This window comes from Dipteris shenzhenensis, chromosome 2, assembly GCF_047967505.1.
Source record: "Dipteris shenzhenensis isolate YYH24624 ecotype China chromosome 2, Dip_SZ_1.0, whole genome shotgun sequence".
Taxonomy (NCBI): domain Eukaryota; kingdom Viridiplantae; phylum Streptophyta; class Polypodiopsida; order Gleicheniales; family Dipteridaceae; genus Dipteris; species Dipteris shenzhenensis.
The window spans coordinates 24,943,427-24,970,805 of NC_141597.1; the positions used below are offsets into that span (position 1 = coordinate 24,943,427).

General features: G+C 39.4%; 1 protein-coding gene across 1 annotated transcript; it reads left to right on the forward strand.

Moving 5' to 3' along the window:
- Nucleotides 1-24,682: 24,682 nt before the first annotated feature.
- Nucleotides 24,683-26,171, forward strand: LOC147904528 (protein ASYMMETRIC LEAVES 2-like). The gene is made up of 3 exons (XM_087398125.1): nucleotides 24,683-24,798; nucleotides 24,944-25,606; nucleotides 25,814-26,171. The coding sequence occupies exons 1-3, from the start codon at nucleotides 24,737-24,739 to the stop codon at nucleotides 25,908-25,910; spliced, it is 822 nt and encodes a 273-aa protein (XP_087254251.1). The 5' UTR covers nucleotides 24,683-24,736; the 3' UTR covers nucleotides 25,911-26,171.
- The last annotated feature ends 1,208 nt before the right edge of the window (nucleotides 26,172-27,379 follow it).

A 27,379-nucleotide genomic window follows, 5' to 3' on the forward strand; every position in this document is an offset into this window, starting at 1 on the left:
GGAGTCTATGAATTCTAGTACCAGCGATGAGGAACAAATCAACTTAAGGCCACAGCAGAGTAGCAGCACTTCAAACTGACAAAATCTTTGCAAACACTTCTACTAAATTAGCAGTGTCCCTAGGACCATCAAAGTTCATACTCAAACTTCCTATTGAAAAATGGTACGTGCCTCTATAGGAAACATGTTTGATTCTCTATTTCTTAAATGACATTGCAAATGAGGGAAGGTGGCGATGCTTTATGCTACTCTTTGCAAGTGCATCTAGTTTATTTGTCTCCAAGACCTGAGGATGTCAATGCAGAGACATTAACACAACTAACCCGTCAAGAAAAAGAGGTAGAGGATGTCAAAGAGTACGAGACCACAAAGAAAAGAAAGTAATGATAGAAAGCAAGAGTGAAGCAAGCTATGGAAAATTAGGCAAATATTGTATCTGACATGGACAAGAGATGAAAGATAGCAAAGGAGGTTGTTTCCTTCTTTGAAGAACAAACAAGAGGAATGGACTCAGAAACCAGAAAGGATATCTTCATGCAAATCTTGTTTCATCCGAATATTAAGCATTTGCACACTGCCAACAAAGAAGTTCAATTGATGCAAAAAGCAATCGTAACCAATATACGCAACACCTTAACCCATGTCAAACAACCACAGAGCCATGATGAAGTTTTCTCAAAAGGTCTGCTTTGATGATGTTGATCAATTTTGATGGGCAAGAATGCCAAGATTTTAGCATTGCAAAGGCTTCCAAGCTTTTGGGTGTCCACAAGAGAAACTGCTTTTGCAAGTGCTTTAGGGTTGTCTATTCACTTTACAAGCTTCTATGGTATTGGATTCATGTTTAGTGATGACTGCTTTACCACTTCTTTCGTTTTAAAAACCGCTTTTTGACAGCTTGATTTTTTGACTGGTTGTCAATGCTTTAGCAATGCTTTGTGACTGCTTTGGTAGTGCTTTGCATGTGGTTGTTATTGCTTTGGTAGTACTTTATGATTGCTTGTTGTTTTCTTAATTGCTTTATGAGTGCTTTACCACTACTTTCTACTTGTAATGTGCTTTGCATGAAATGTACAGGCTCTCTGTATGTGCTTTGTAACTGCTTTGAAAGTGCTTTGATTTGCAGCTGCTTGCCCATTGCTTTCTATTTGAGGAGTGCTTTACATGTGCTTTTTAGTACTATGACAATGAAAATCTAAAGGTTACAAAAAATGAGAATAATGATGAAAGACTACTAGAAAAAGAGTGGAAAGCTTTTCCAACCTTTGGCTACTTGACAACTAGTGGAAAGCTTTACTAGTATGATGGAAGGCTTGAGGCTAGGTTTTGGCTTGTCAGAAAAACTAGCACCAGTGAACCAATTTACGTGGCAATAAGGAGCACAAATGGAATATCTACTGATTGTTCACCCTCCTACATCCAAGATCATGCAAAGGGAACAAGCACCTACACTGACTCTTGGATCCCAATCATACACGGATTTGTGCATATACATATCCGGATAGTATTTTCTTTACTTTTGCGAATAGGCATATGGGATCTCGTATGCAAGAGATAAAAGCAAATAGTATGGAGAATCAAAAATTTGATTGCTGTAAAACTGATACAATAGATGGCGTTGCCTCCCAGCTGTGCGCTCTTGTGTGAGGAGCTTCGATGGCATGCTGGAAACAGTAGAGGACGGAGGCTAGATGCTAAGGAATCAGGGTTGCTATAGCCAGTGATGATGATGGGCTTCACGGGCTTGCTCTTATATAGCCACCACTCATAGTTGGCTAGACCCAATTGGGTGATCGACCCAGTCTGCCCAAAACGGCGATCGGTCCCGAAATAGGCCACCGACCAATCGATAGAACCGTGGCACAAAATAGAGCAACTAACCTACGGTTGCCATTTGGCCTAGAGCCATCCGGGATCATCTAGGGCTCCAAATGTGCCCCGCAACTCGAGAGTGGGCTGCCCTAGGAAATGCTCCATCTACCCTCAGTGCAGTCAGTCATGGGATGCCTTCCCGCACTTGCATGTAGCCTAGTTGGAGTGTGCCAACTCTATCTGAAGTCGTCTAGCCATCAAGCCACACATGGCCCCCATTTGGTGTCTAAACCAGGACCTATCGAATAACTGAGCTACTGAAATGCCTTCTCCTCATATGGGGGGGCTTACAAGTAGAGTTAGTTGGTTCTTGCGTAGTTACACGAGAGTGGAGCATTGATATCTAACACCCCCCCTCAATGTCCACCCGCAAGTGAACTTACTTTTTCGGCCCAATGCTAAGTCGATGAAGATGCCTCTCCAGCAAGTCTCTTCCAAGAGCCTTCGTGAAGTGTCTGTAGCATTCTCTGTAGTTGGACAGTACACCAAGTTGACCTCTCCATCCAACACCTATTTCATTAATTTTGGACTTTTTGTGTTGTTTTTGGACGAAGCCCAAAATTCCTTCCCAAATGAAAACTTTACTTTGTGAAAATATCCTTCCCAAATCAAAATTTTACTTTCTGAAAATATTCTTCCCAAATCAAAAGTTCACTTTGTGGCACTATCATATTCACATAAAAATATTGTTTTTTCAATCTATACTTTTTCACCAACATGCAAGAATTTGAAATAATCCTATATTAGAAATTCTAGCTATATCTAAGTTATTTGTTAATTTAATTATTTTTAATATTTTTCCTTGACGTTTTTCCTTGATGTGATAAATTTATAAATCCATGAAAGGAGACTTAAATATTTCATGAAAATAACATTGTCACTCGCAATATGCACAAATTTTTTAAAACTTTTAATAAATAGAAAAAAGGCATGATGCAATAAGACCCAAGTTTTTTATTGAACCAAAGAGGTATAATAGCAATTATAGCTATTATTATATGATTACATTGAGAGACGTTGCTCTCAGCTAGATTCTTTATATCCAAAATGATATAGATTGAACATATGTTTACAATTTAAATTGTTGCTCTTAAAGAGCCTCAATTCGTGCCATCTGCATAATTTGACTCCCCATTGTCTTGTTGCTCAATGTCACGATAGTCCCTTGCTAGGTGCCATCTACATAATTTGACTCCCACTTGTCTTGCCAAGCCTTGCCCCTTGGGTGCATTGACTCCCCATTGTCTTATTGCTCAATGTGATAGTCCCTTGCCAGGTGCCATCTGCATTAACTCCCTATTGTCTTGCCAAGCCTTGACCCTTGGGTGAAATCTAGTGCCATCTGCATTAACTCCCACAAGTTATCTTGCCAAGCCTTGCCCCTTGGGTGCATTGACTCCCCATTGTCTTATTGCTCAATGTGATAGTCCCTTGCCAGGTGCCATATGTATTAACTCCCTATTGTCTTGGTAAGCCTTGACCCTTGGGTGACATCTAGTGCATATTTTGACTCTCATTTGACATAGGAGGTGATGACTCTGATTATAATTGTCTTGGATTGGCTTCTTGCCTAGTACCCAAATAAAATCCTTCAATGGACTTCAATACAAAGCTTTAATCATGGACATTCTTCATTTGCGCTATCTCCTTCTACTTCCTCCATGGCGAGCATCCTTAAAAATTCGTGTATATGCAAAATAGTTTGCTGTGGTATTTTTATTTTTCCTTCTACCTCATATCCCATGTGCTTCTTTGATTTCTTTGCCCTTGAATTCCAAGACACTATGATTGTCTCCGTCGAAACTTGAGAGACCGCTTCATCATTTGGGACCCACTCCTTCATTATACAATTAGTATACAATGTGTTGTTATCCATATTCTCCTTCCTGCCCTTTGGCTCATACCATACCACTGTAAATGTTGTAGCTCTCCCTTGGTCATCTCTTTGCACATCAACTACTTTTGCAACCCAAAACTTCACATTCTCATATTCATCATCCGATGGCCGAACCACAACAAAACAATCGACCTCTATATCTACTTGTGGCATAAACTCTCTCTTCTTCGGTCCACAATATGGATGTGCGAGTAATGATACAAATTCATTTTCAATGACTGGGGCTGGGTGCAAATCGTTATGAGCATTTGGCCAAAACATAGCGGCATTCTTCCTTGACATCCTTTGAGCCTCGCATTCTCTCAAGGTCCTTTATTAAATTTTGTGTCTTGTTAATTATAGTGGTAGTGTGCTCTCTCCAAGTAGGCTTCGAATCAGGATATCTCTGGAGCATTTCCTCTTTGTATGTAATAAATGCTTTTAATCCTTCTATTTCACAGTTAGACCTCTCATTGAATTCTTGTATAGGAGCCCATGTTGGATACCTTTCCTTGCTGGGGAAAGAGTGGAGGAGATGACGGAGAACATCCGTAGCCTTAGGATGAGGGAGTAAGGAATCAAGAATCAATTTCATCATGTACAAAGCAAGACTGTGATATTGACGAACGCAATAGTTAAATCAAATGCCTATCATGCTTTGCAACAGGGTCCAAAATGCACTGTTTGGCATACCCCCATCATAGATGACTGCATGATTTAATGGCATGCGTGCTACCACCGTGTGCACGCTTTTTACTTTGGGGTGTTTGTGCATGTAAAATCTCTATGTAGAGAATGCCATTTGCCATTGCCCAAGTCATGGATAGATCAAATGTGCCTACCTACTACTATAGCTATCTACGACGAGAAAGTAGATGCTACAGCTCAATTTTCCATTTGGGCAAAAGATGCAAAAGACAAGGAGCTCAAATTGAAGAAGGCCAAGACTAACTGCGAGGAAAAGGAACTTGAAGGGAGGAACCAGCCCCCTTCAAGAAAGGAGCAAGAAGGGCCGAGCATAAACCAGGAACCTCAAATCAAGGAAAGAGGAAGCAGCATGAAGGGAGGGGCTAGGCCCCTGAAGGAAGGAACCAGCCTCATTCTAGAAAGGATCAAGGAGGGCCGAGCCTGCAATCAGGGAGCTCAACAAGGCGACCTACTCAAAGCAATGTAAAACCAGCCCCCTGAAGGAAAGGAGTCCTTGAGATGTAATCTGAAGGAAAGGAGTCTTTGAGATGTAATCTATGTAATCTCTGTGTAATCTATTGAATTGTTAATTTTCTCTAGAATTTACTTGGACAATGTTTTCTCAGCTATGTGACTAGATAGTGTCACACAACTACGAGCCCATTATGAAATCTAGCCCCAAAACTATGTACACCCATCCACCTTGGAATGCTTTTATTCTATCTGAAAATGATGTTGGATGACCTCCTCACAGAAATAGACCCGAAGAAGGAGGGAAATAGCTATACAAGGAGGATATGCTTTGGTGATGGGTGTATTACTTGGAGTCGGCACAGATTGTGAATATTAATTTCCCTGGCTATTGTTTTTCTTGCTCCTTTGAGGTACTTGTCAAGCTCATGATGTAGGTTTCTTTTGGTAGGACATGATGGAGGTGTGAAGATGTATAGAGCACAAAGACCAGGATGAAGAGGACCCCTAATGAAAGGACGAGTTACTATGGGCATACAAGTCAACAAAGTCAAGCAAGCAGTGTGTAATCTGAGTGTGTGAAGAGGTCTGCCATTGTGCATCAGGCTAGCCTAAGGAGCTGGGAGATGCTTGCTATATTGAGGCTAATAAGATAGTTGGGAGTTTGGAATTTCCTTGAGCTGCAAAATGTCATTGTATTTTGAAAAAGTAAAAATCTTGCATACATTTCTTGGACTTGTGGACTTTCTCATGGTGCTCACAATACTTTGATTTTGTGTCGACCTGCTTCCATGTTAGTACTTAAATGTTTTAAGTTGCCTAGTGGTTGAAATCTGATAGTTAGAGAGAACCAGTCTAAAGGTGACTGTTTTAGTATAGCACTATGCAACAAATTTTGGGATAGTATTAACAACCACCAGCGCGGTGGTTTGCTTGTATAATTACAAGATGAATGGTTTTGTGGATTGTGGATTTGTTATGGGAAACCAGCGTGGTGGTGGTTGGGATATACTAAAAACAAGCATGGGATTTACAAAAACAATTTAATAAAACCAGTGCGGTGGTTGTTGGGATATACTAAAAACAAGGATGGGAGTTGCCGTTTGGGATTTACAAAAACAATTTAATAAAACCATCACGGTGGTTGTTTGGGATATGCTAAAAAGAAGCATAGTCTCAAATACATTTATTATTTTCTAGGAAAAGTGGAATATTGTTTCCTTGCAATGAGACTACATTTTCTTAGTACTATCTTAGCCGTCCTCATCCACCATCTCCAAGACACCCCAAGATGTGCTCATGCATGTCTAAATCTAATTTGAAGACACTCTTTCCCTTCTTTCATTGGGCACAGGTTCCATCTGGAAGTTCCATTTGGAACTTAATAGCTCTTACTAGATGAGAGTACACAAATGTTTGTGGACTCTTATGTAGCAGTTCATAATTGTAGCCTCTCGTGGATGTTTTTTTGTACCAAAAACCTTCGACTACTACATCCCACTTCTCATAGGTTGCTCCCCAATTATCCTTAAATGTTTTCTCAACCTTGTGCTTAGGTTTTGTGCACTGCAACAAAAGGTATGGGTCATCTTCCTCATTCTCCCCAGATGTAGCGACAACTGCAAAGTTATCCCCCTCTTTCAGATAGTCAATGAGGTCATCAAAACTCTCCCCAAACTGTGGCAAGTTGTTTGTTTCTCCAGTGTTTGTCACTCCATCTGAACGTAGAGGGAAAACTTGAACTCGCTCCCATGTCTTCATAGTTGCAATGTTCTCACAATCATCATGATCCCCTACAATGCACGCACTGCAGAAACAAGAAAGTTTTCTTGTTTTAATTAATTGATTGTTTGAAAATCCCCACATGCTGTGCAGTCTCTGTAGACCACAAACTTCTTTAATTTTCTCGCAATCATGTCGGCTTCTCCTTTGCACTTCATCCACTTTCACTTTATGGAACACTCTACATACTATAGTATTCTAAAGGCTATGTTTACTGTATGTTGAATGCATGCGTGTGGAGAGGTTGGTGTTACAGCATTGTGGGCATCATTGAGTTTTTCTTGAGAGCATGCTAATTGGTGTTTAAACAAAGCCTGCTTAATAACAACACTACATCCATCATGTTCACCCTTGCCATGGCTAGACCCAAAGAAATTCCACATCATGTCTACACCGGTTAGGGATTTGAACCTTGAGATGAAGTAGAATCCATGGGCTGATTTAAATTGAGAGGCAGCACCATCTAACCACACCCAATGTTATTGTATATTTTTTGCATGGGAATTTTCCTTTTTCAGCCATTCCCAATGCAGCAGAAAAGCACGCTGCACAAATAAGGTGCCGTGTTCCCTATCATCTGAAATGTGGAAATCGTATGTGTGTTGCACTGACCAGGACTCTTGTGAGTCAGGAAGCAGATTGGCATCAGCGGTGGAAGAATCAAGAAAATGATTGTACGTGATATGCACAAGAATTGTTATTAGCTTGTTGTACCAGTGAGCACTCTTTTTCTTGAAATGAATAACTTTTAGCAAAATCTATGACAGAGACAATAGTGTCACGGGGGAAATTGGCAAGGCACGTCCTGAATTGCTTATCCTACCAGCTAGCCGTGAAATTATGAAGCACATATTTTGGGATCGATTGAACCATGTGACCTATAAGCTCCCTTGGCTGAGTGCTCTTATATGACAGTAGCCATCTCTTTTTATCGAATCCTTCAACATTGACATTTTCAAATCTCCTCCATTTTAGAGCAACATGGTTGTCTTCCCTCATTTCATTGGGACAGACATTGAATGTCTTCTTCTTCAGCTTCAAACTGCAATGCTTGCATGTGCCACGAATGCATTCAATGCGGTGCCACTCACAGCCTCCCTTTGAACAAACCATTGGCTCCCATAGAGACCTTAGGCTACAAAACCTACCCACCCTTGCAACACATGATGAGGATCCAGGTGGCCTACAACTGCACATTCATCGGGGAGGAATGGGCATCGATCCCCATGGAGCAATGCTCCAACATGACCAGATCTCAAGTCATTAATAGCTTACCGAGTTCAAAGTCTATGTGTGTTTTGCAACAACAAACATTCATGTCTTTGAGTTACTTGACGTACCAAGGCTTACAATGCTCAAAGCTCCTCTACCCAATTCAAATGTCCAGATTCTGATCCATAAAGTTGAGATACAACTCCGTCTGTTGACCCAACATGCGGGAACAACAAAACAATGAGCCCCCTTTTTGCACTACTAAAAGAAGACAAAACACAGTCTAATTAAAGTATATAATGAAGCAAAACAATTTTCAACCACCGCCCTGGTTTAGGATAGTCACAATTTTAATCATCGGGCTAGTTTAGGACACATTTAGGACAATCAACCACCGGGCTTGTTTAGGACACGTTTAGGACAGTCAACCATTGGGCTAGTTTAGGACACATTTAGGACAGTCACAATTTCAACCATCGGGATGGTTTAGGACACTGTCATAATTTCAACCACTGGGCTGGTTTAGCTTGACGGTCTCAACTTCACATATTAGACAATAACAAGTATATTGCTTTTCTTTTCTGAAATTCACAAGTAGAAAATAACAATATATTGTTTTTCATTTCTGAATTTCACAATTTCAATCACAATTTATGTCAGCAGTAAACTTCTTGCTTTATCATGAACCGTTTATCTTGAACCAGCACCAGGCTAGTTTAGGACAATCACATTAAACTTGTCTAGGCCATCCCAGTCTAGAAATAGTGGTATATGACCCGAATAGCAGGAAATTAAATTTAACAAATTTAATTACTAAGATACATAATAATTTGAACCATCGAGCTGGTTAATAACTAATGTTTGTTCAACTAAGGTTCAACCACACTGGTTCAGGACAATGACATAACTAGTGATTGAGTTGAAGCATGCATGATGTTCCAACCACCGGGCTGGTTTAGTAAAATAACAATATATTGCAAAATATATTGCTGTTAATTTCTGTTCAACCACACCATCGAGCTGGACAACAACTAATGTCTATACAACCACGTTGGTTTAGGACAATTACATAACTGGCATGATTGAGCTGAACCAGCCTTGATGTTCCAACCACTGGGATGGTTTAGGACAATCACATTTAGTCCAAGCCTGGTTTAAGAAATGAAACAAGTAAACTATCCCAAAGCTCAATCACAAAAACCACCAAGTTGGTTTAGGCACCACTGACCTACGTTGTATCTAGCATCTGTATGATGTGCTCCTCAAACACCTTGCATCCCGTCCACTTTTTACAGATGTCCTTTTTATTTAGAGAAACTCTCGTATTTTTGTGCCTGTCACTGTAGCAATGACTTCCCCACTTAGACTATCTCTCCTTTTCTTGCGTTCTGTTGAAGCCCACACACTTCTCGGATTGGGATGATCGTGCATTACTTCTACTCTATGTTCAACCTCTATGTTCAACCGCTGGAGCCACGTTGGTCCTTCTAATTGACAACATCTTCGACATTGTGTGCCCAAGCCATTTCTCATTTGTTTCAGGGTAAACCAACATAGCTAATGTTGCCCTCTTTGCAGCTAGGTGATCTAAGCTGTGCACCCCTTTCACTTTCTGTAGGCCATTTCTCAGGTTAAAGAGCATTGCCTCTTAAGCGTGCATCTCTCAAGATGTTGGTAGGGTTGTTACTCTACAAACTTTAGGGTGCATGCTAAAGCTTATGAAGACTCGAGAATGGTAATCACCTGAATGGCCTGATGTTGGTTCCTCGAATGCTCCCACCAACCGTGACACCACAGCTCATGTTCTTCGCTCCAATGGCAATGATCAAATGCATGCATCTATAATCGCTTCTTGTTGCTGCTCTACAAGGAGTCTTCTTTCTCCTCATTTTTTCTCCCTTCATAGATGTTGCAAAATTATCCCATTTTGATTTTCAACAAATCAAAAAGAAGTTATGGAGCATGCCCTCAAATGGGTATGCATCACTTTAGCACAACATTGGAGGCCCATTAACCCATGCCTAATGTTCTCATTTAGGTGTGTCCTTGGGTTAAGGAGAAGCTCACGTAGTGTACTTTTGAATGATTACTTGGTTGCATGTATGTATAGGATAAAATTTTAATGTTTTTGAATAATTTGCTATATGCTATAGTCTTCAGCATGCATGCTTCTTATGCAACATAGCACTTGTAATGCTTTGATGGTCTCGTTCCAAATCCTTATTCCATAATTTTTTGCTCTCATGTTTAAATTTGCAATGTGTACTACAAATTGAAGACAAAGTTTGCCGAATTCCGTTGAGTAATGCATAAGTTATGGGTCATGCAAGATACCTATATACATAAAAGTCCCTGAACCTCACCAAAAATGGCTACACGCAAGTCATGATGACCCTAAAATTTTATGCCATTACTATTCATACTATCATAGTAAGTGGAAATGGTTACTCTCCTCATATAAAAACTTCCTCTTCCTTCTCAGAATAAATTCTTTATAACAAAAAATTTGTTTATGTCATTAAATTTTTAACTCGAACTATAGTTATTAAAAAGTGAAACTTATTCTAATCATGTTTTAAATTAGGTATGTAGTTTCAAAATGAAAGCTTATTACAACCATGTTTGTAACCTTGTACAATACAATTACACTCAATTGATACTATAATCTAACTTAACCACTTCATATTTAAATCCTTTATTTCAAGTATGCTGCATGTTCTTATCTCATTTAAATCGATACGTGATTGTAACAAATAGCTTCTCATGAGCTTCTCATGTAGGAAGGATGACCTTCACTAGTTACCAGTTTGTTTAAGCATTAAGCATGAAGATGGGTGTCTTTATCGAAGATCTTGTTGTTAGTATAACCTTCTAGTTTTCAATGAGACCGTTCTCAGTGGTACTTGATTTCATGAATCATCCTATTTTCAAAAAATGAGTTGACTGCCCTTTTTTGAGAGCTAGGATACCTAGCCATCGCCATTGGTGCATGTCCTTGTCGAAGGTTATGAAGGGGCAAATTGATGTGTGTGTGCATTTGCCTATGGGATTGGAGTCCTATGCAAGAAGTGTGTGAGTGTAGGTGTGCTAGAAGGTTCTAGTTAGGTGTGTCAGGTTGGTGTGATGAGTGAGTGATCATAGGAGGTGATTGATTGAGATAATCAAGGAGATGATTGTGGATCTGGGATCTACCTACATGGAGGCAATTGCCTATATATGTAACCACTCTTGGAATAAAGTTTTACATTTGTGTCTCATTGTTTCTATATGGATTTACAGGTTAGGGACCAACCGAGCACCCCAACCAAAAGTTGTCCTATCCAGACATTCTCATTGGAGCATATCCTTTTCTAGACCCTTGGCAATGGGATCTTTTCAACACATTGTTGCCTCCAACCATCCTAGTCACGAGGAAGTTCCATTACGTGGTATTTGTGCAAGCACTTTTTGCAAATGTAATCAAGGAATACATCTTGTGGACTTTCATTGACAAGACCCCATATTCCAATATGCTAAAAAATAGTAAGGATTAATCATGAAATGATGTGCATATCTAAACAATTAACTATAAATAAGCCCAAAAAAGATAGCATGTAAGAAATGGTAGAAAAAAAGTAAGGATTAGTCATGAAACCATGTATATATATAAATAGATAGGAACACTAACTGAACGGATGTGCACATTTTTTGAGCAAAAACCTACGAGCAAAAAAGTTCGAGCGATAATGTTTGACACCAACCATGCTATTATATTTCTCAAAGGAATATACAATTCTTTCTTAATTTCTCATTTATGGAACCATATACTTACTTATTTATCATTATAACCCTCATTTTAGAGAACATCATCTAGATATGAACAAATAGTGAACACTTTAGAAACTCCTATAAATCCCTCCCTACCATACTCTCTTTTGAGGATTATGGTAATTAAATCGATTTAAAAGGGTTTCCCTTAGCTTTAGCAATCCTATTTTTGAAGTATTGAGAAGCTCTCATGTAACAATGTATACCATATTCCTTGGATGAGTAGGAAAAGGATATTGAAAATCTCATAATTGAAGCCATTATTCTCTATCATAAATTAATCTCTAATACATTATCAAATATGGAAAGTCAAGGGAGGTATTTTTAAAATATTCCCAATTCTTCAAACCTAGGTACTTTTAAGGAAATGTAGTCTCTACTGAACTCCTTCCTACCATAATATGAATTAGGAAAAAGTTGTAACTCTCATATACATCTTGAAATTTCTAATTTATCTCTTCTAAACTTATACAAATTATAATTTTAGGCCTATCATTGCATAGATCATGAAATTTTGAATATTTTTTCTTTTTACAGCTCCTCAATCTGAGCTAAGGAGCAAAAGTTATGATGCATTCTTTGTAGGCTCTCCAAGGGTATTCCGCCGACGAAATAGTGTTGGGGCAAGCTCTTCAAGACATTTTCTTCTAGCAAAATACACTTAGAGGGTCTATTAAAAAGATGTTATATATTTTTCTTAGCTCATCCCGAGGAGATGTAAAGAGGATATTTGCTCAAAATTTCATGATCCAACCAATGGTGAAAGGAAAAAAAATGATATTTGAAAGGCATAAAATAAGTGGCCATTTGGACATTATATATGTAAATTATATAAAGGTATATTTATGTCTATCTCTGTTCATCAATATTTCATATTTAGTTACATATTCCTTGAAATAATTGGGAATTTCTTGCTCCCTAAAAATGACTTCCTCACTCTAATGCCTTTTGGATTAGGATTACCATGTATATATCTAAACAAGAGTGCACAAGCACATGAAGACATTGCTTCCTAATATAGTTGTGCTTTTGGATGCAGATCGAACAATTTTTTGAATGGATTTGGGCTATTAAAAGGCGACTAGGATGATCTCCATAAAGGGCAACTTGAAACACATGATTTAGTTAAATGGCAACTTGAAACACAGATTTATTTAGTTAATTGCAAAAATTCACAAAAGAGTTTGAATCCTCACGATATCACTCCCTCTAAGGAAGCACTTATAATAGCTCTAAGGAGGCACGTCTAACAAATGGATCACGAACTAAACCATATGCTAAGGTCGTCTCAAAGTATGTGTTGAATTTTGGCAATTCTGAGTGCATGCATTTCACAGTGCATTCATTTTGGTGCAAGGAGTCGGGACTGGGGTGCCCGGAATAGCATGCTCACTCGCGGATGGCCTCATCGCTGATGAAGGCGAAGTCCCTGGCGCCAGATCGAACAATCAAGCAATCAGTAACACCTGATTCGCTGCAGGCGATCGCCCCATCATGCCCGCCGCTTCCGAATCTATCTGGGCTGTGGATCGGAACAGTTGCCTCATGGCACACTCTCTCGCCAACTTCTTGCAAAGCTGGAAGCGCCCCTGCTGCCAACGCCGCACCTTCTCATCCGTTTTTTTTTAAATCCCTGTCAGGCAAATTAGCAGGGCCGGGAATCTCTCGGCGAGCCATCGGAGTGATTCGGGACCTGGGTTTCTGCTAAATCCAGCGGTAATAGGACGTGGGAAACGGCAAAGTAGCATGATGTGTGCATCCTGAAATCAACCTTTTCTACTCAATAAGTTTCTCTTTGGAGGCGTCGCAATTGGTGTATGTAACTTGTAGCGTAGATTGTAATTTGTAATAATGTGTAGCCTTAGTCCCTTGTGTTTGTGGTCAACCTACTTTTAGGATGGTCGTAGTCAACTTGACCTATGACCACTTTCATAAAAGGGCCATAGATTGTGACAATCATTGGCAAAACAATTAGGCCAAGACTATGAGGTCTTAGATAAGGTTCCCACTCACCGCTCAAAAATGCTCACATAGCATCCTTGAGCGGTGATGGGCATTTCTAAAGAAAGGTTCCCACTCAATGCCTACTCTGCAAAAAAAACCTAGAACACGCTCAAACCAGAGACATATATTGGTTGCAAAAGATTGACACAAGCAAAGGTGCCGAAATGCCCGAGGGGAGAGGCAAAATCTCCATCTCCAACAAGGCAATCCACCCACCACCTTGATTTTCAAGACTCTTGTGGGAACGTTCCAGGCTTTACAAAATGATGCCAATTTGTGGCATTTAGGCTAGAATGGAGCTGACTGGAACATCCGAAATCAAAAGAAATCTAGGATGCTTTAAGGCCATGGGTGAGAAGTCCTTTGCAAAGACTAAGGTAGGTGAATAGGTGCGTGTTCTATGAAAGAGGGTCCTAAACTTGCAAAACCTTCACGACAATATAGGGCTAGGTGGAAAACCACCTTACTCCCTCTTGCTAGTTACTCTAGGCATCGCAATTGGTAAGCCATGCCCTTGGCTTAGTCACTCTTGCCAATTTTTTGCATATGCCAAGGGTCCTTGTCACCTTAGGCAGCCTAGCACCAATTTCCTTCTACATGATCTTGGCATGAAACCACCTTTTCATTGCTTTCCATTGTTTGCTTACTTGGAACGCATTATGCATAGGGAAACATCCATGGAACAAGGCCCACATTGGGAGCATGGCTTGTAGCTTCTAGTCTTGGCCTTGGATGCAACAATGTGCACTGAGTACTTCTTAATGCATTTTGACTCACCACATGAGCCGCTTTCTTCCCTCTTCTTTATTTTAAAAAAATGATGATACTTCTTTCCCCTCCACTTCGCTTACTACCTCCTCTACTCTTTCCTCATCTCTTTTCTACTTTAGCTCTCCTCTAAGCCTTTCATCCATGTCCTCTATAACTTTGTCTCTTGCCTTTTTATTGCAAGTCTTGGGGAGGTCTTGTTGGTCGCAAGATGCACCAACTATCCTTATCTTGATAAGGAGTAGATGCTGCTGAAAGAATCTAGATGGATTATTGCAACCGATAATGACTAGATATTAGAGGGGCTAAGTGCTAGCTAAAAGATTGTACATATATTTATTCCAATGGACAATGATTGAATGGGATGAATGTCATCAATGTTGTGGCCTTATAAATTCCGAACCTTTAAGAAAGAGAGTTATTTATCTTGTTACTGAATGGTTATGGGCAACATATTCATGGATTGAAATAATAGCTGTGATTATTAGGAAAGTCATGTAGGTAAATAGCAATTTATCCATCATGTATATATAGCTACAATTCAGCAAGGAGCCAATTATGCAAACAGAGGGTTAACTTGTCCAAGGTCCAAATTGTGCGAACATAGGGATTAGTTACACATCCTAAGAAAGATATCTATGTGCAATCAATGAGGCTAGTCACTTGAGGCTCCACTCAATTTTTTTGGCTGCATTTTTTGAATATGCAATGGGGAGAGAAATGCAAATGGCAGTGAGGGTGACGATGCAATAATAACAAAGCTTCAAGTTGATAGCAATGCTCTAAATCATCTTCTAAGAAGACATGGGGTATCGACATAGTTGAGCTACTCAAGCACAGGAAGTGCTTGTTTCTAATAAATAAATAAATCTGCAAATATGAAATGGGACTAAAAAGATATTTGGTGATAATTACATAGATTAGGAGGTTCTAACTACACCTCTCTTCTGATGCACATTCTTAACATTGAGGGAGAAATGAGGAATCGAAAGAATCGAAAGACACAACCATGGTGAGAGCGAGTTGAAGGATGGCAACACCAATGTTCTCGTAGTGATTGCCCAAATCATAATACTTTATAAATTGCACTAACAAATGACTTTCATGTTATCACAGAAAACTTTTGAGATCGTGTGAGTAAGACTTTTTTTATGTAATATTTGTTGGGCTTCAATTCCCATAAAATGCCAATCTCTAGCCAGTACTAACTTGGTAATAAAAACACCACCCTTAACATTTGTAGGCAAGATAAGGTTCAATGGACCTTCTGTTGTGTCTCCTGTCCATAATTTTATTCATTAAAAAAGAAGAAAGATAATCTAGACAGGTTAAGGGCATGGTTTAGTTAACTATAAAACATGGGTTTAAGGAATACATGAATGCAATGATTTACAAGTCTATGAAGTAATGCAACTACAAGTCACAGGAGAGATACATGCAGTATAGCCTTCTTTGACTCCCCATCAAAATTCACACAAAAAAACATATGAATCTTGTTTGTCGAATTACCTTCAAAAAGAGAAAGTCATAGATGAAATTCAATACCACTATTCCACACAACTTGAGCACTTACATAACTCTCCATGCACTTACTTTTTTGATAGGCTACCCTCCATTGTCATCTTGTTAGCACGGTTTTGAAGCACTTACAAGTTGCTTGAGGGTTAGCCATGGAAAGTCCTCTGAGTTAGTATTTTCCATATGGGGTAGCTTGGAAACTGCTCTTAATGTCCTATTAGACACAAGAATCTTGGTTTGCACATCCACAGGCCTTTCTCTCATATGTTCATCATCATCCATTCTATGATCATGAGAGACCACTATCTACAACCTCCATTCCTATCACTATAAATTGGATCATAATGTTTGATACACCATAAAAATTTCTAAACATGTAAGAACATGCCATCATCTCGTGGTTTGTAGGAGTTGCTAAAATCTCACCGTTGAAATTAATTCAATTTTCACTTCATACAACCATAATCAATTTTGCTTATTTTGGGAAGCCACTACTATATTTCAAAGGTAAGCCTATGATCACCTCCAATGACACCTTTGTTTGACCTTGTTAACTATATGATTTGATGACTTGGTTATACTTGGAAATCTTTGAATAGATTACCCATTCCATAAGATTCTCAAAATTTTGTTTGGAAGACCTTAGCGAATGGAAATCTTAAGAGGATAAGGCCTTTGAGCTCATGGAGTGAGTTATACAACTCAAGCCAAGCATCAATGTTGCGACAATTTCCCCTTAGTCCCCTTTGTGTTCACCTCGTGTTCACTATGAGATAGAAGGAAGAGCAAAAGAATTTATTATATATTTAAGGAAGTAAAGAACCAAAATCCATGAGGACATGGCCAAGCAAAGTGAATTCCATGTTGACATGTAGTAGAGGAGCTCTATTTGTGGCAAATTCTAAATGCTAGGTCTCTTTCTAGAGGTCTAATGAATACCTTATCACCATGTAGAAGAGAAACTAAATTTGTAATGGGGTTTAACTTTGACAAAGGTAATATCTATTAGTGGAAAATGAACTTGAAAACATGGGCTATGAGCTTATGTGTTTCCCAATACTAAGTGTATGATAACGCATGAGGGGAGGGTAGAGGTGGGGAATGGGGGACTTGTCTATTTAGTTGATGACTACCTCTAATCAACAATGTATGTGATACATATATCAATTGAGTGTGGGAAGCTTGAGTATTTTTATGTCTTGGAATAGTAAAACACAAGTTTTTTCATGTTCATGAAAAGATGGGATGAAAGCAATTTTGATGGGCCCTATAGTGAAAATGATAAAGCTAGGTCATGACTTGTTATCTATCCAATATATCAAAGTGAGACAAAGTTAGTAAATCCATATCTAAAATAAGATTAGAAAATCAACAAATTGTTTACTTATAAATCCCTTGGGCTAGTGACTTGATTCTCATGAGATATGAAAGTCTATATATGTGTATTCTCAAGATTACCAAGAGATTCTAATTCTAGTGTGACTCTGAAAGCCATATCTTGCTTATTACACCTTCTTAATAACAGAAATTTTAGTTGGTGCTTGTAAGAGTCCAATACCAGGTGATAACAACTTAATAAAGTGCACATACCATTAAAAAAATATAATGTGATGTAGTAGATCATTGTTTTATCAACATCACATGTCATGGAGCATTTTGAATTGTGTCCTTTTTCACACATCTAGCTTTCCTTTTTCACACATCTAGCATTCCATTGCTAGCCTTGATCTCTTGTAATCCATGAAAATTTCAATGCTTAGAGTTACTTTTTTGTATGGTAGGGTCTAGAAGTGTGGTAGTGGATATTGAATTCATGAGTGGGGAGAAAAGTAGAAATGGATTTTAGCCAAGAGAAAATTTAGAGGCTCGTCTAGGTGGTCTGGGCTGATTTTTAGAGCCTCAAATTCTATAAATTCACCCAAAAATACTCATGTAATATTTTTAGAGCTTTAAATTTGATAAATTTTCCCTAAAAGTGGTGATCAGGCTAATATTTATAAGTCTATATAGGAAAAGATTAGGCCATTTTCTAGTTACACACCCTACGAAGGGCACTAGAGACGCACTCCCATCCCAACCGATTGTTGTGTAAGGTGTTCAGGCATTCTTATCAGTGCTGTGTTTCATCCCAAGACCTGTAACATTAGGAGGATCAAAATTGATGGGTCCTTTGATGTTCCACGAGATGTCATGCCAACACTATTATCTACTTATCTCCCCTATTTTGGTTCTTAAGGGGCAGAGTTTTACTTTGTAAAAGCAAACTTGACTTAATATAATATAACCCTGTTTTCCTCAAAAAAAAGAAAAGATTAGGCCATCAACCTACACTTTCATAATTATGCTCCCCCTTTAAAATCTTCAATGCAATAATCCTCACTAATTGTTATGGTCACTAATTGCTATGGTCAATTTACTGTTTCCCTTTGCACGAGCATTTTAAAATGTTTTTATAGAATTTTCAACACTTGATAGAAATATATGCCAACAACAAGATCATGTGTAACATTTGGTGTCCTACACGAGTAGGAGAAGGATGTGGGAAAAGGCCACCCACTATACCTTGCCTTGAGTAGGGGCTTAGCCACGTAGGAGAAACATGTAGGGAATTAAGGCCACCCATTATGCATTACCTTGAGTACGGGCCGCTTACCCAAGTTGTAGAAGGATGTGTGAAAAGGGCAACCACCACGATCTATCTGGAGTAGAGGTGGGTGTACCAAATCTGCGAGCTACTTTGGAACATGCAATAAATCCTCATAGTAATTACCTATATTAGCTACCATCATGACCATGGACATAAAAACTTAACCCTAGAATACTAGAACGTATGAAATAAGAAGCAATCAATGCTATCATCACAAGCCATAGACATAGTGACAAATTCTTGGTACTATATGTAATCATAATTCGCATATCCTATACGTACAAATTGCAATTCGCATATCATATACGTACAAATTGCCTAGGGTTCAATGTCCTAGGAGTGTCCTAGATGCCACGATCTTTAAGTTTCTATTGTGAGAGTCATCTTTTTTGACATCAGGAACATGTTACCATGCATCATCTCTCTTGTGTAGAGCATCACATCTGAATCATCATTAGTGACTATCATAATCTTCACTTCCACATAATCAATCATGCACAATCCCAATTTTATTGTTTTAAGATTTGTTATGATGCTAGTATGAGTGGCCAAAACAATGCTTTTAACTCACTTGAATCAATCATGCTCATAGAGCAAGAAAAAATCATGCTCATAAACAAAGAAAATAAACCTCCATCCATGACCCATTTCTTCAAAAGAGCTATTTATTAGGGGACATTTGAACCCAATACTATAAGTAGTATACATATTCTTATTCCTAAACATTGGCACGTAGACATATGTAGTACAATCTTGGCACTTTCCTCATATATTTTTCATTAATTAGTCCCAAACTTGGGCCATTCTGCATACCCATTTTCCCAAGAGGTAAGGAATATCCGCAAAAAGTATTTTGTGACACAAGTGTGTGGATGCACGTGTAGTTGTAGCTCAAAAAAGATTGTTCTAGTTGATGCCTACATCAAACATTGAATGCTATATCACATGTGACTCACATATAGCCTCATTAACATAAACAAAAGATCCTTAAATATATTTCTATCTTGCTAGACTTGCTAGTTTAATTTTCAATTCAATCGAGGCTTGTTCCTTTGAAGGGATAATAACTTCATTGCTTGATGAGTTCACTTAACAATATGTAAGTTACCACATGAGTTCTCCATGAGTTCAATAGAAGGGTTTTCTTTTCTTGTGGATTTACAAAAAACATACATATAGATCTCATATAAAGGATACTTAAAACTTTTATGGACGCACATGATGTAGGGGAGTTTTAGATACAAAACGTCATGGGCTTAAATGTTTAAAACTACCAAGAAAAGAAATAAGTTTGAGAGCTAAATCTATTGTGACTACTCTTCCTTGTGGTACCTTTGGTATATTTTTAGACTTCATGCATGCTCATTGTCAAGGTTCCACTTTCCCAAGATCCTTCATGACTCAACATGTGGTTAGTATCCTTGCATCAGCTACCAAATCTACACACTCTTTCCAAAATTGTTCTATCTCATATTAATTGAACTGACTCTTTACCAACTTTTACAGTATTATTGGTGATATTGTGGAGTTCTTTGTAGTAGTGACAATTGGTTTTGTCACTCTTTATTTTCATCAACCTCATAAACTCCTCATAAATAGACTTCCACTTGAAGTCAATATCATTTTTTAAGACTAGGACTCTTTTTAGTTAACTAGTATTTGGATAAGCATCTCATAAAACTATTAGTGCTTATCAATCTTAACTCCTAGAACCTTATCTTTGGTGACATAACAGCTTTCTGGTAGCTCCTAGGTAGAAAGAAACAATGAACAGCAGGTCAGCTTAATAGGAAATAGAGAAGGTAAGAGCTGAGATTGCATACTAGATATCCCTCTCTAGAGGGGAATTTTGTTCAGTTGGAACTTCTTTGTGCAAAGCTTATGATCATAATATAATAAAACACTTCTTTGCCCCCCAAAAAAAAAGAACCTTATCTTTTCTATCCTTTTTAGTTCTGAAGTAGTCTTTGCACAAGCTACCTTCATCCCATGAAATAGTTCATGATGATCCATCTTAAATGGTCCTTATGGTTGATCCATATTTGATAATATTGAGCAGTCCTCCAATATGCATACTATGATTTCTGGAACAATGAGGGACCTTAGCCTCCTTCCATTTAAAAAATAGCCATTATCATTTGTAATTTTTCCCAACTTCTTACGATCTATTTATTTCTTTAAAATCTCTTTTTTGTTAGGAAAAAAACTATTAAACAATTCTAAACACTGCTAAATGTAATTTGGTTTCTTCAATTGTCTTTCCCATCAATTCTAAATCATATAAATAACTCAAAAGAACCAATTGGTTGTCAAGACTTGAGCATCGATGAGGATCTTTAACCCTTTTTTGTGGTAGAAAAAGAGTTGTTACATCATCTTGGGTCTTTCAAGTGGAGTTGACATAATGAAACCTAGTGGTGGGCCTCCATGGACAAAAGTTATGAACTAAATCTTGACATAACTTTTCCTAATTTTTTGGAGGAAAGTTGTAGCAAGAATGCAAATAATATTTCATCCTTGGGCTTCCACTATCTTGCTTGGCAAGATCTTGACATCATTGAGTGAGGCACACAAGGTGCCTTTTAGTGACAATGCCCTTTCCTTGGTATGTCATAAGCAATCAACTATCTATGTTCAAGACACATCCCCACTTAACACCCTTTCTCATCCAAAGGCTTCAAACTAGGTCTACAAACCATGGGGAAAAGTTTAAAAAGATGCTATCTTAGTTGAGCAAATCTTGACGTTGAAGGCCAAATTCCCAAGCAACCTTGGGGAAACAATTAGGTTTCATAGGTATAACTGTGAAATGCTACCTGAATTGTGCAAATATATATATTGTAGGCCCAATTCCCAAGCACCCTTGGAAGAAAAATAAGCAATTCAATGGGTCACAAGGAATGTATTCCTTGGGCATGTCCAGTGTTGGATCATCATGTGTGATCTTACAGTAGATCCTTGCATGCCTCTCTCGATGCTGGGAAGTCTCTCCCATGTTGACAAGCCAGTGTCAAAAAACATAAGAGACTTGCTCCTTTGTCAAAGTCTGAACCAACACGCATGCAAGAGTCAAGGGTTGTGACAGGAGAGCCAATTGCAATCAATGGAAACCATTAAATTTCATAACAACATGCAAGATTCAAGAGTTTTGATAGGAGATCCAAATGCAACCAATGGAAACCATTTTGAGGAATCTAGAAAGTAGAAGAGATTCCAAGTGCTCGTTTTCAAGGTCGACTTTCACCATTTGATCATGCTGGCCTTGATAAGTAGGCAGCTGTGATTAGAATACAAAGAGGGGGAAGAAGGCAATTGATAAGTAGGCAATTGTGATTACAATACAAAGAGGGGTTGGTTGTGTCAGGGGAAGAAGGATGATTTTGCTCAAAAAGCACTTACTAGAATGCTTAATGAGCAAGATTATGGATAAGGTCTATTCACACACAAGTCATTGAAGGGCTCAAATCAGCTTAATGTGTCTGAAAGCCACCCTTGCTTTGTGGCCATGTGTGCCTGAGGCATTCATCATGTAAAAATCCCATATAGCATGTTTAAGGGGTATTTATGAAACCCCCTATATGCAGATTTTAAAAACCTATATATACACCACTTTTGTAAATTTTGAGATCATTAAAGTACCTATCTGTATTGAAAATTTCATTGTTTTATTATGTATGTATAATTGTGTAGTTCCCTAAGAAAATAAAATCCCTCGTATTGAACACATGTGCTACATGTGCGCTACTGTAAGGGGCACCCATGACAAGGTTAATTATACCCCCTCTAGGGCGTATTGCACTCAACTCTAAAGTGCTACTATTGCAGTGGGAGTACTCACCCCTAGTGGACTGGCTATAGCTAGTCCTTCAACCTCAACACAATTGCCAACTATCCATGCATGGTACCCTACCCCCACCCTTCATTCCCACCTCTCCTCTAATCCTCACTTCAACTCCTCTAATCCTTTAATCCTCAATTCAATCCTCACCTCAACTCCTCTAATCCTCACTTCACCTGCTCTAATCCTCTCCTCACCTATGTTCACATCCCCCTCTCTTCAATTCCATGCGAGCCAATATGTCACATTCTCCATCGCCAGCTGTTGTTATGCCATTTGTGGGGTGGTGAGGTAAAAAGTAGTTAGTACCTCCATAGATAAAGGCAATATGTCACCCTACACCATTAATGCCACGTGTGGCCATAAGGGCGAGAGGCAGTTTAAGTTAGGGCCAAAACTTGCCCTGATTAGGACACATAGGAGTAGCAGAAAGTTGGAGTGCATGATCATGCTCTAAGTGTGCATGGAGTTTGTAACAGGTTTGTTAGTGAATAAACATCAAGAAAATAAGGGTCATAGCAAGAAGAATGAACGGAGATAGAGTAGGTGTATATGGTGGTGACACTAAACTTTGAAGCTTCTTGTTGAGCTTGTGCAACAACATTTGTAGTCAGGAGAGTTGACTCCGAAATGGGATGCCATTTTAAGGTTGGTGACTAGCTTAATGATGACTAGCTCAATGACGATCATTAATCCTCTACGTCAAGGTTGTGTTTGGCAATCTAAGTAAATCCTAGCTGTCTGCCATCATGGGCCTATGATCTTGTTACTACACCAATTTGATAGGTGCCTAAAAATTGAGCCAACCCCTATCTTGGGTTGTTCACTAAGAAATGGGCTCAGTATAAGTATATTCTTAATTTCTAAATCCTAAAAAGATTAATGTACATTAGGGAGTTGTAAAACAATTTAAGGAAAATTTTACAGATTTGTATAGAAAATTTTAGGAAAGATTAAGAGATTTGTAAAACAATTTTAGGAAAAGTTTAGAGATTGTATAAAAAAAGGTTACAATTATCAATGAAAATTTTCAAAATACAAGATTTTAAAAATAGGCCTTGAACAAAGAGGGTTTATACATAGTAAACCCCTTGAGACCCCTATAGGACACAGACTAAACTTCTTGTCACCACATAAGCCTTCCACAGTTTGATTGCAATAGTAGACGATCCTTGCTCACCATGTCGTTGGAACTAAGAAAGTCTCGAGGGAGGGTATTCCAATGAGAGAAGTGGCAGGGGGCCACTTGCCACCTTGGTGCCACTTCCCTCTCAAGAAAGTTGTCATTAGAGGACTTTTCCTATACCACCATAATTGTGAAGTAGTAGTAGTTCTAGGGAACAAAATCTATGTTTTGTCTGGCCATACTGTGGCCCACTAATAAATGTGTGCGACCTCGACGATCAAGTTGGACTAATTGCTCTTTTGTCTAACGCAAATGCTCATTAGATAGAGAATGTGTGCCACCTCGAAGATCAAGTTGGACTAATTGCTCTTTTGTCTAACGCAAATGCTCATTAGATAGAGAGCCCAAGGTCGCAAAGCCATCCAAGGTGGGATAAAGTCATCTTGGGTCTCAAGAAAGTCCTCCCAAGGGGACTAGTTTCGCTCAGAGGAGTAACTTTGAACTGTAGTAGTAGTTCTAGTCGGTGGGGCGGTAACAAAATCTCTGGTTACCTCTCTTTCCATTCTAGTGTTTTGCAGCAACTTGCCCAACTTGAACCTCCACCGCCTTCCATTCTGTCGCCCATTTCAGCATTCAATTCTAAGCTCTTGCTTCTATACACTACGTAGACATAGTCGTCGTCTTCTCTCTCACATCACCTCTACAGTGCTCCTCTTTCTCCTACGTACACATCTTTCTTCTTCTCAGCTCTCGACACACCACCGTGATCCTCTCCTGCTACCTTCATGGCTTGTTTTAAGGTTCCCTTTCATCATCATCCCTCCAACATAGCCCCCCGCAGTCTATAATAGCGCCGGCTTTCCATCCCTTTCTCTTTCACCTCTTCCTATCGCTTGTTTCCGCAGCGCCGTTGAGGTGAGCCCAAATTACCCAATCCAGAAGTTTATTTGTCATCCCAGACTTCCAGCCTCGGAGTTGCTTGACACGGTCAGCAGAAGGCTTTGAGAGCTTTACTGTCAGGTGCTAGCTACCCTGGCCCGAACATATCTTGTAGGTCTTCAAGCCCGTGATTTGATATTATAGCCTGCCTCACAGCTCGTCGGAACCAGAGAAGTGTTCGTGAGATAGATGACATCCGGCATCTCTCAGGACCTCGATCCAGGCCCAACGATGTCTTCTCCGTCTTCTAGGTCCTCAAGTACTTCATTTGATGTTGAGGAATTTTTTTGCGATAGATGACCTGAGGACGTTCACTCTGACATCATATGTCGACCCTGTACGCTTCTAATTCTAGCCACCGGGAACTGATCAGAACGATTTACGGTTTGTGTGCAGCTCAGCAGGGAATGCTCCAAGGAAAGAAGTAGAATACGAAAAGATGACGGGAAATAGTACAGGCACAACACAAGCGTGCGCAGCCTGTAAATTTCAACGCAGAAAATGTTCTCCTGACTGTCCATTGGCACCGTACTTTCCCCCGGACCAACCAAAACAGTTTTTGAACGTACATAGGCTCTACGGAGTGAGTAACACGTTGAGGATATTGAAGCAAGTGGATCCGTCAAAGAAAAACGATGCGATGAAATCTATTGTATACGAAGCGGATGCACGCGAAAGGGATCCTGTTCACGGTTGTTATGGGGTGATAACGGTCCTGCAAACGCAGGTCGAGATGCTTCGAGAGGAGCTAGAACTGGTCAGGAATCAAGTGCATATCTTGGAGCAACAACAGATCGCCTACTATAATCAGCAGCAGCTACATTCGCTCGTATCGGGAGTTTCTAATCATATGACGACTTCCACACCTTGGCTTTATCAGTATATGCCAACTTCTCCTCAATACATGTCCGGAGTGGAGGCGCCTGGCCTCTTGAAGCCAGCTATGGAATTTCGGCCGAGCTTTGATATTGCGAGGCTGGAATACGACCCAAGGCATACTACCTTCCGAGAACCCGCCAAGGAAGCCTACGAATCTACGAAGGAGGCTTACGAATCCAGGTAGCTTGGTCTTTTACTTTCTCCTAGAGCAACATCTTTTCCCATGTGATTTGATTACCGATCAAGGAAAGGCTTCATATCGCAGCATTTTGTTGATATCAGACATCTGGGCCTTTTGGGTGACTGTTAACTTCCAGTTGAGTTCTCTGGAGTGCCGAAGTTTGCGGTTGTTCTAAGTTGAGTCGCACTTTCCTGTGGTGTGGCCAGTGCCGAGTCGTCTCTCAAGGATGCACAGTCGACGCTGGAGCATGACGAATTGGAGAGTGCGGCCGCTCTTTTCACCCTCACCGCGAGTCATAATTGAGATTTAGTACCCATCGTAAACATCCCTGTGCAGGAGAACTGATTTTGTCACCTTTTCTTCAACACCTAGAGCGTTTAAGATTTCAGCAGGTTGTAACAATTGTAGAGCTATGCCCAACATTGTAATTACGAAGAGACAGTAGGAGAGTATAATAACACTATAGAAGGGGACTACTAAACCGTGAGTTTGTGACCCCATAGAATTGTAGGCTAGCGAAATCATTTTCAGGTAGGGTAGCAATCTGCATTTTCATGTTGTGAACACTGGAGCGACTATTTTTAAAGTTTGCTCACTGCTCATCATCGTCCCTGGTTTTGCTTTCACATATAAATTTGTTTAATGTGGGGATAGTAAATGGAGAAATTGGCCAAGGGCACTTGCAAGGCTGCCAATCATAGGTGGAGTGCATGTGTTGGAAAACAAATAGCAAAATGTATTTCACACTATTAACTGCAGTCCTATAATTTTTCTCAATCTCATGAAGGTTTCGTCTACCGCAACAAGCATTAAATCATAGTTTAAGATAAAAGAATTTATTGCACTGGAAGTTTAAAATACTATTTGTGCTGCAGTATGCTTGGTTGGATTTTCATAAATTTTAGTTGTTTACTTTCGAAGGATCAAATCAATTTATTTTGACCTTGAGAATTTTAAAATCTTAAATCTGTGCAGCCGTAGATGAGAGAATGGACATGATGCAAAGGTGTTCTGATTGACTTAGAAATCCGAGAATGTGAGGATGCCATTCACAAAACGCTCGGAAGGCAAGAGGTCGCAAGGCCATGTTCCTTTAACCTCCCGCTTGGAACTCATCAATTGAATTGCGCTCCCCTCGCCTTCCTGTCATATAGCTTGTTAACAATTTTCGGACCGTGGAGGACAGATTTATTATGCACTCTCTGTCACACATATCAGGCTTGTCTTAGTTTAGGTTTAAAAGAGGTTTGTTAGCCCTCTCATCCAGGCCTTCACGCTCTTCTTTCCTAGCTAAATTTTTTATTCTCAGATTAAAAGAGCGGCTCTCATGAATTTAAGCTCAGCATTCAGCCATTTTTGGAGTATGCTTTCTCCTTTGCTTATATTATTACGTGCACAGGCTTAGGTCTGCCATCAACTTGAAGTGTCTTCAGTCCAAGTTTTGGCCGTTCCTAAAAAGATCTGGATCCATCTGTAAGCTTGTATGACCCCTTTAGAAACCCTGAAGTCAACCTACCGTAGCCGAATGTCCAGTCTTGGGAATGTGGATCACTATGCCCATTCTAAACTTGTTCTCAGACATACATGTTCAATCTTGCAAGTTTGAAGATCCATGTGGATCCATCTATAGGCTTGTATGACTTGCAGAAACCCTACAGTCAACCTCCGCAGTGGAAGGTCCAGTCTTGGGAATGTGGGATCACTATGCCTACTCTTAGACATACGTATGTGTTCAGTCTTGCGGCTTTGAAGATTCCCCATCTCCATTGCCT

What these genes read in the sequence shown, in the direction of transcription:
- LOC147904528 (XM_087398125.1), top strand. Translation starts at nt 24,737, where the DNA reads ATGACATCCGGCATCTCTCAGGACCTCGATCCAGGCCCAACGATGTCT. An exon ending in ATGTCTTCTCCGTCTTCTAG is followed by an intron (nt 24,799 to 24,943) that starts GTCCTCAAGTAC and finishes GTTTGTGTGCAG; the next exon opens with CTCAGCAGGGAATGCTCCAA. An exon ending in AAGGAGGCTTACGAATCCAG is followed by an intron (nt 25,607 to 25,813) that starts GTAGCTTGGTCT and finishes TGGTGTGGCCAG; the next exon opens with TGCCGAGTCGTCTCTCAAGG.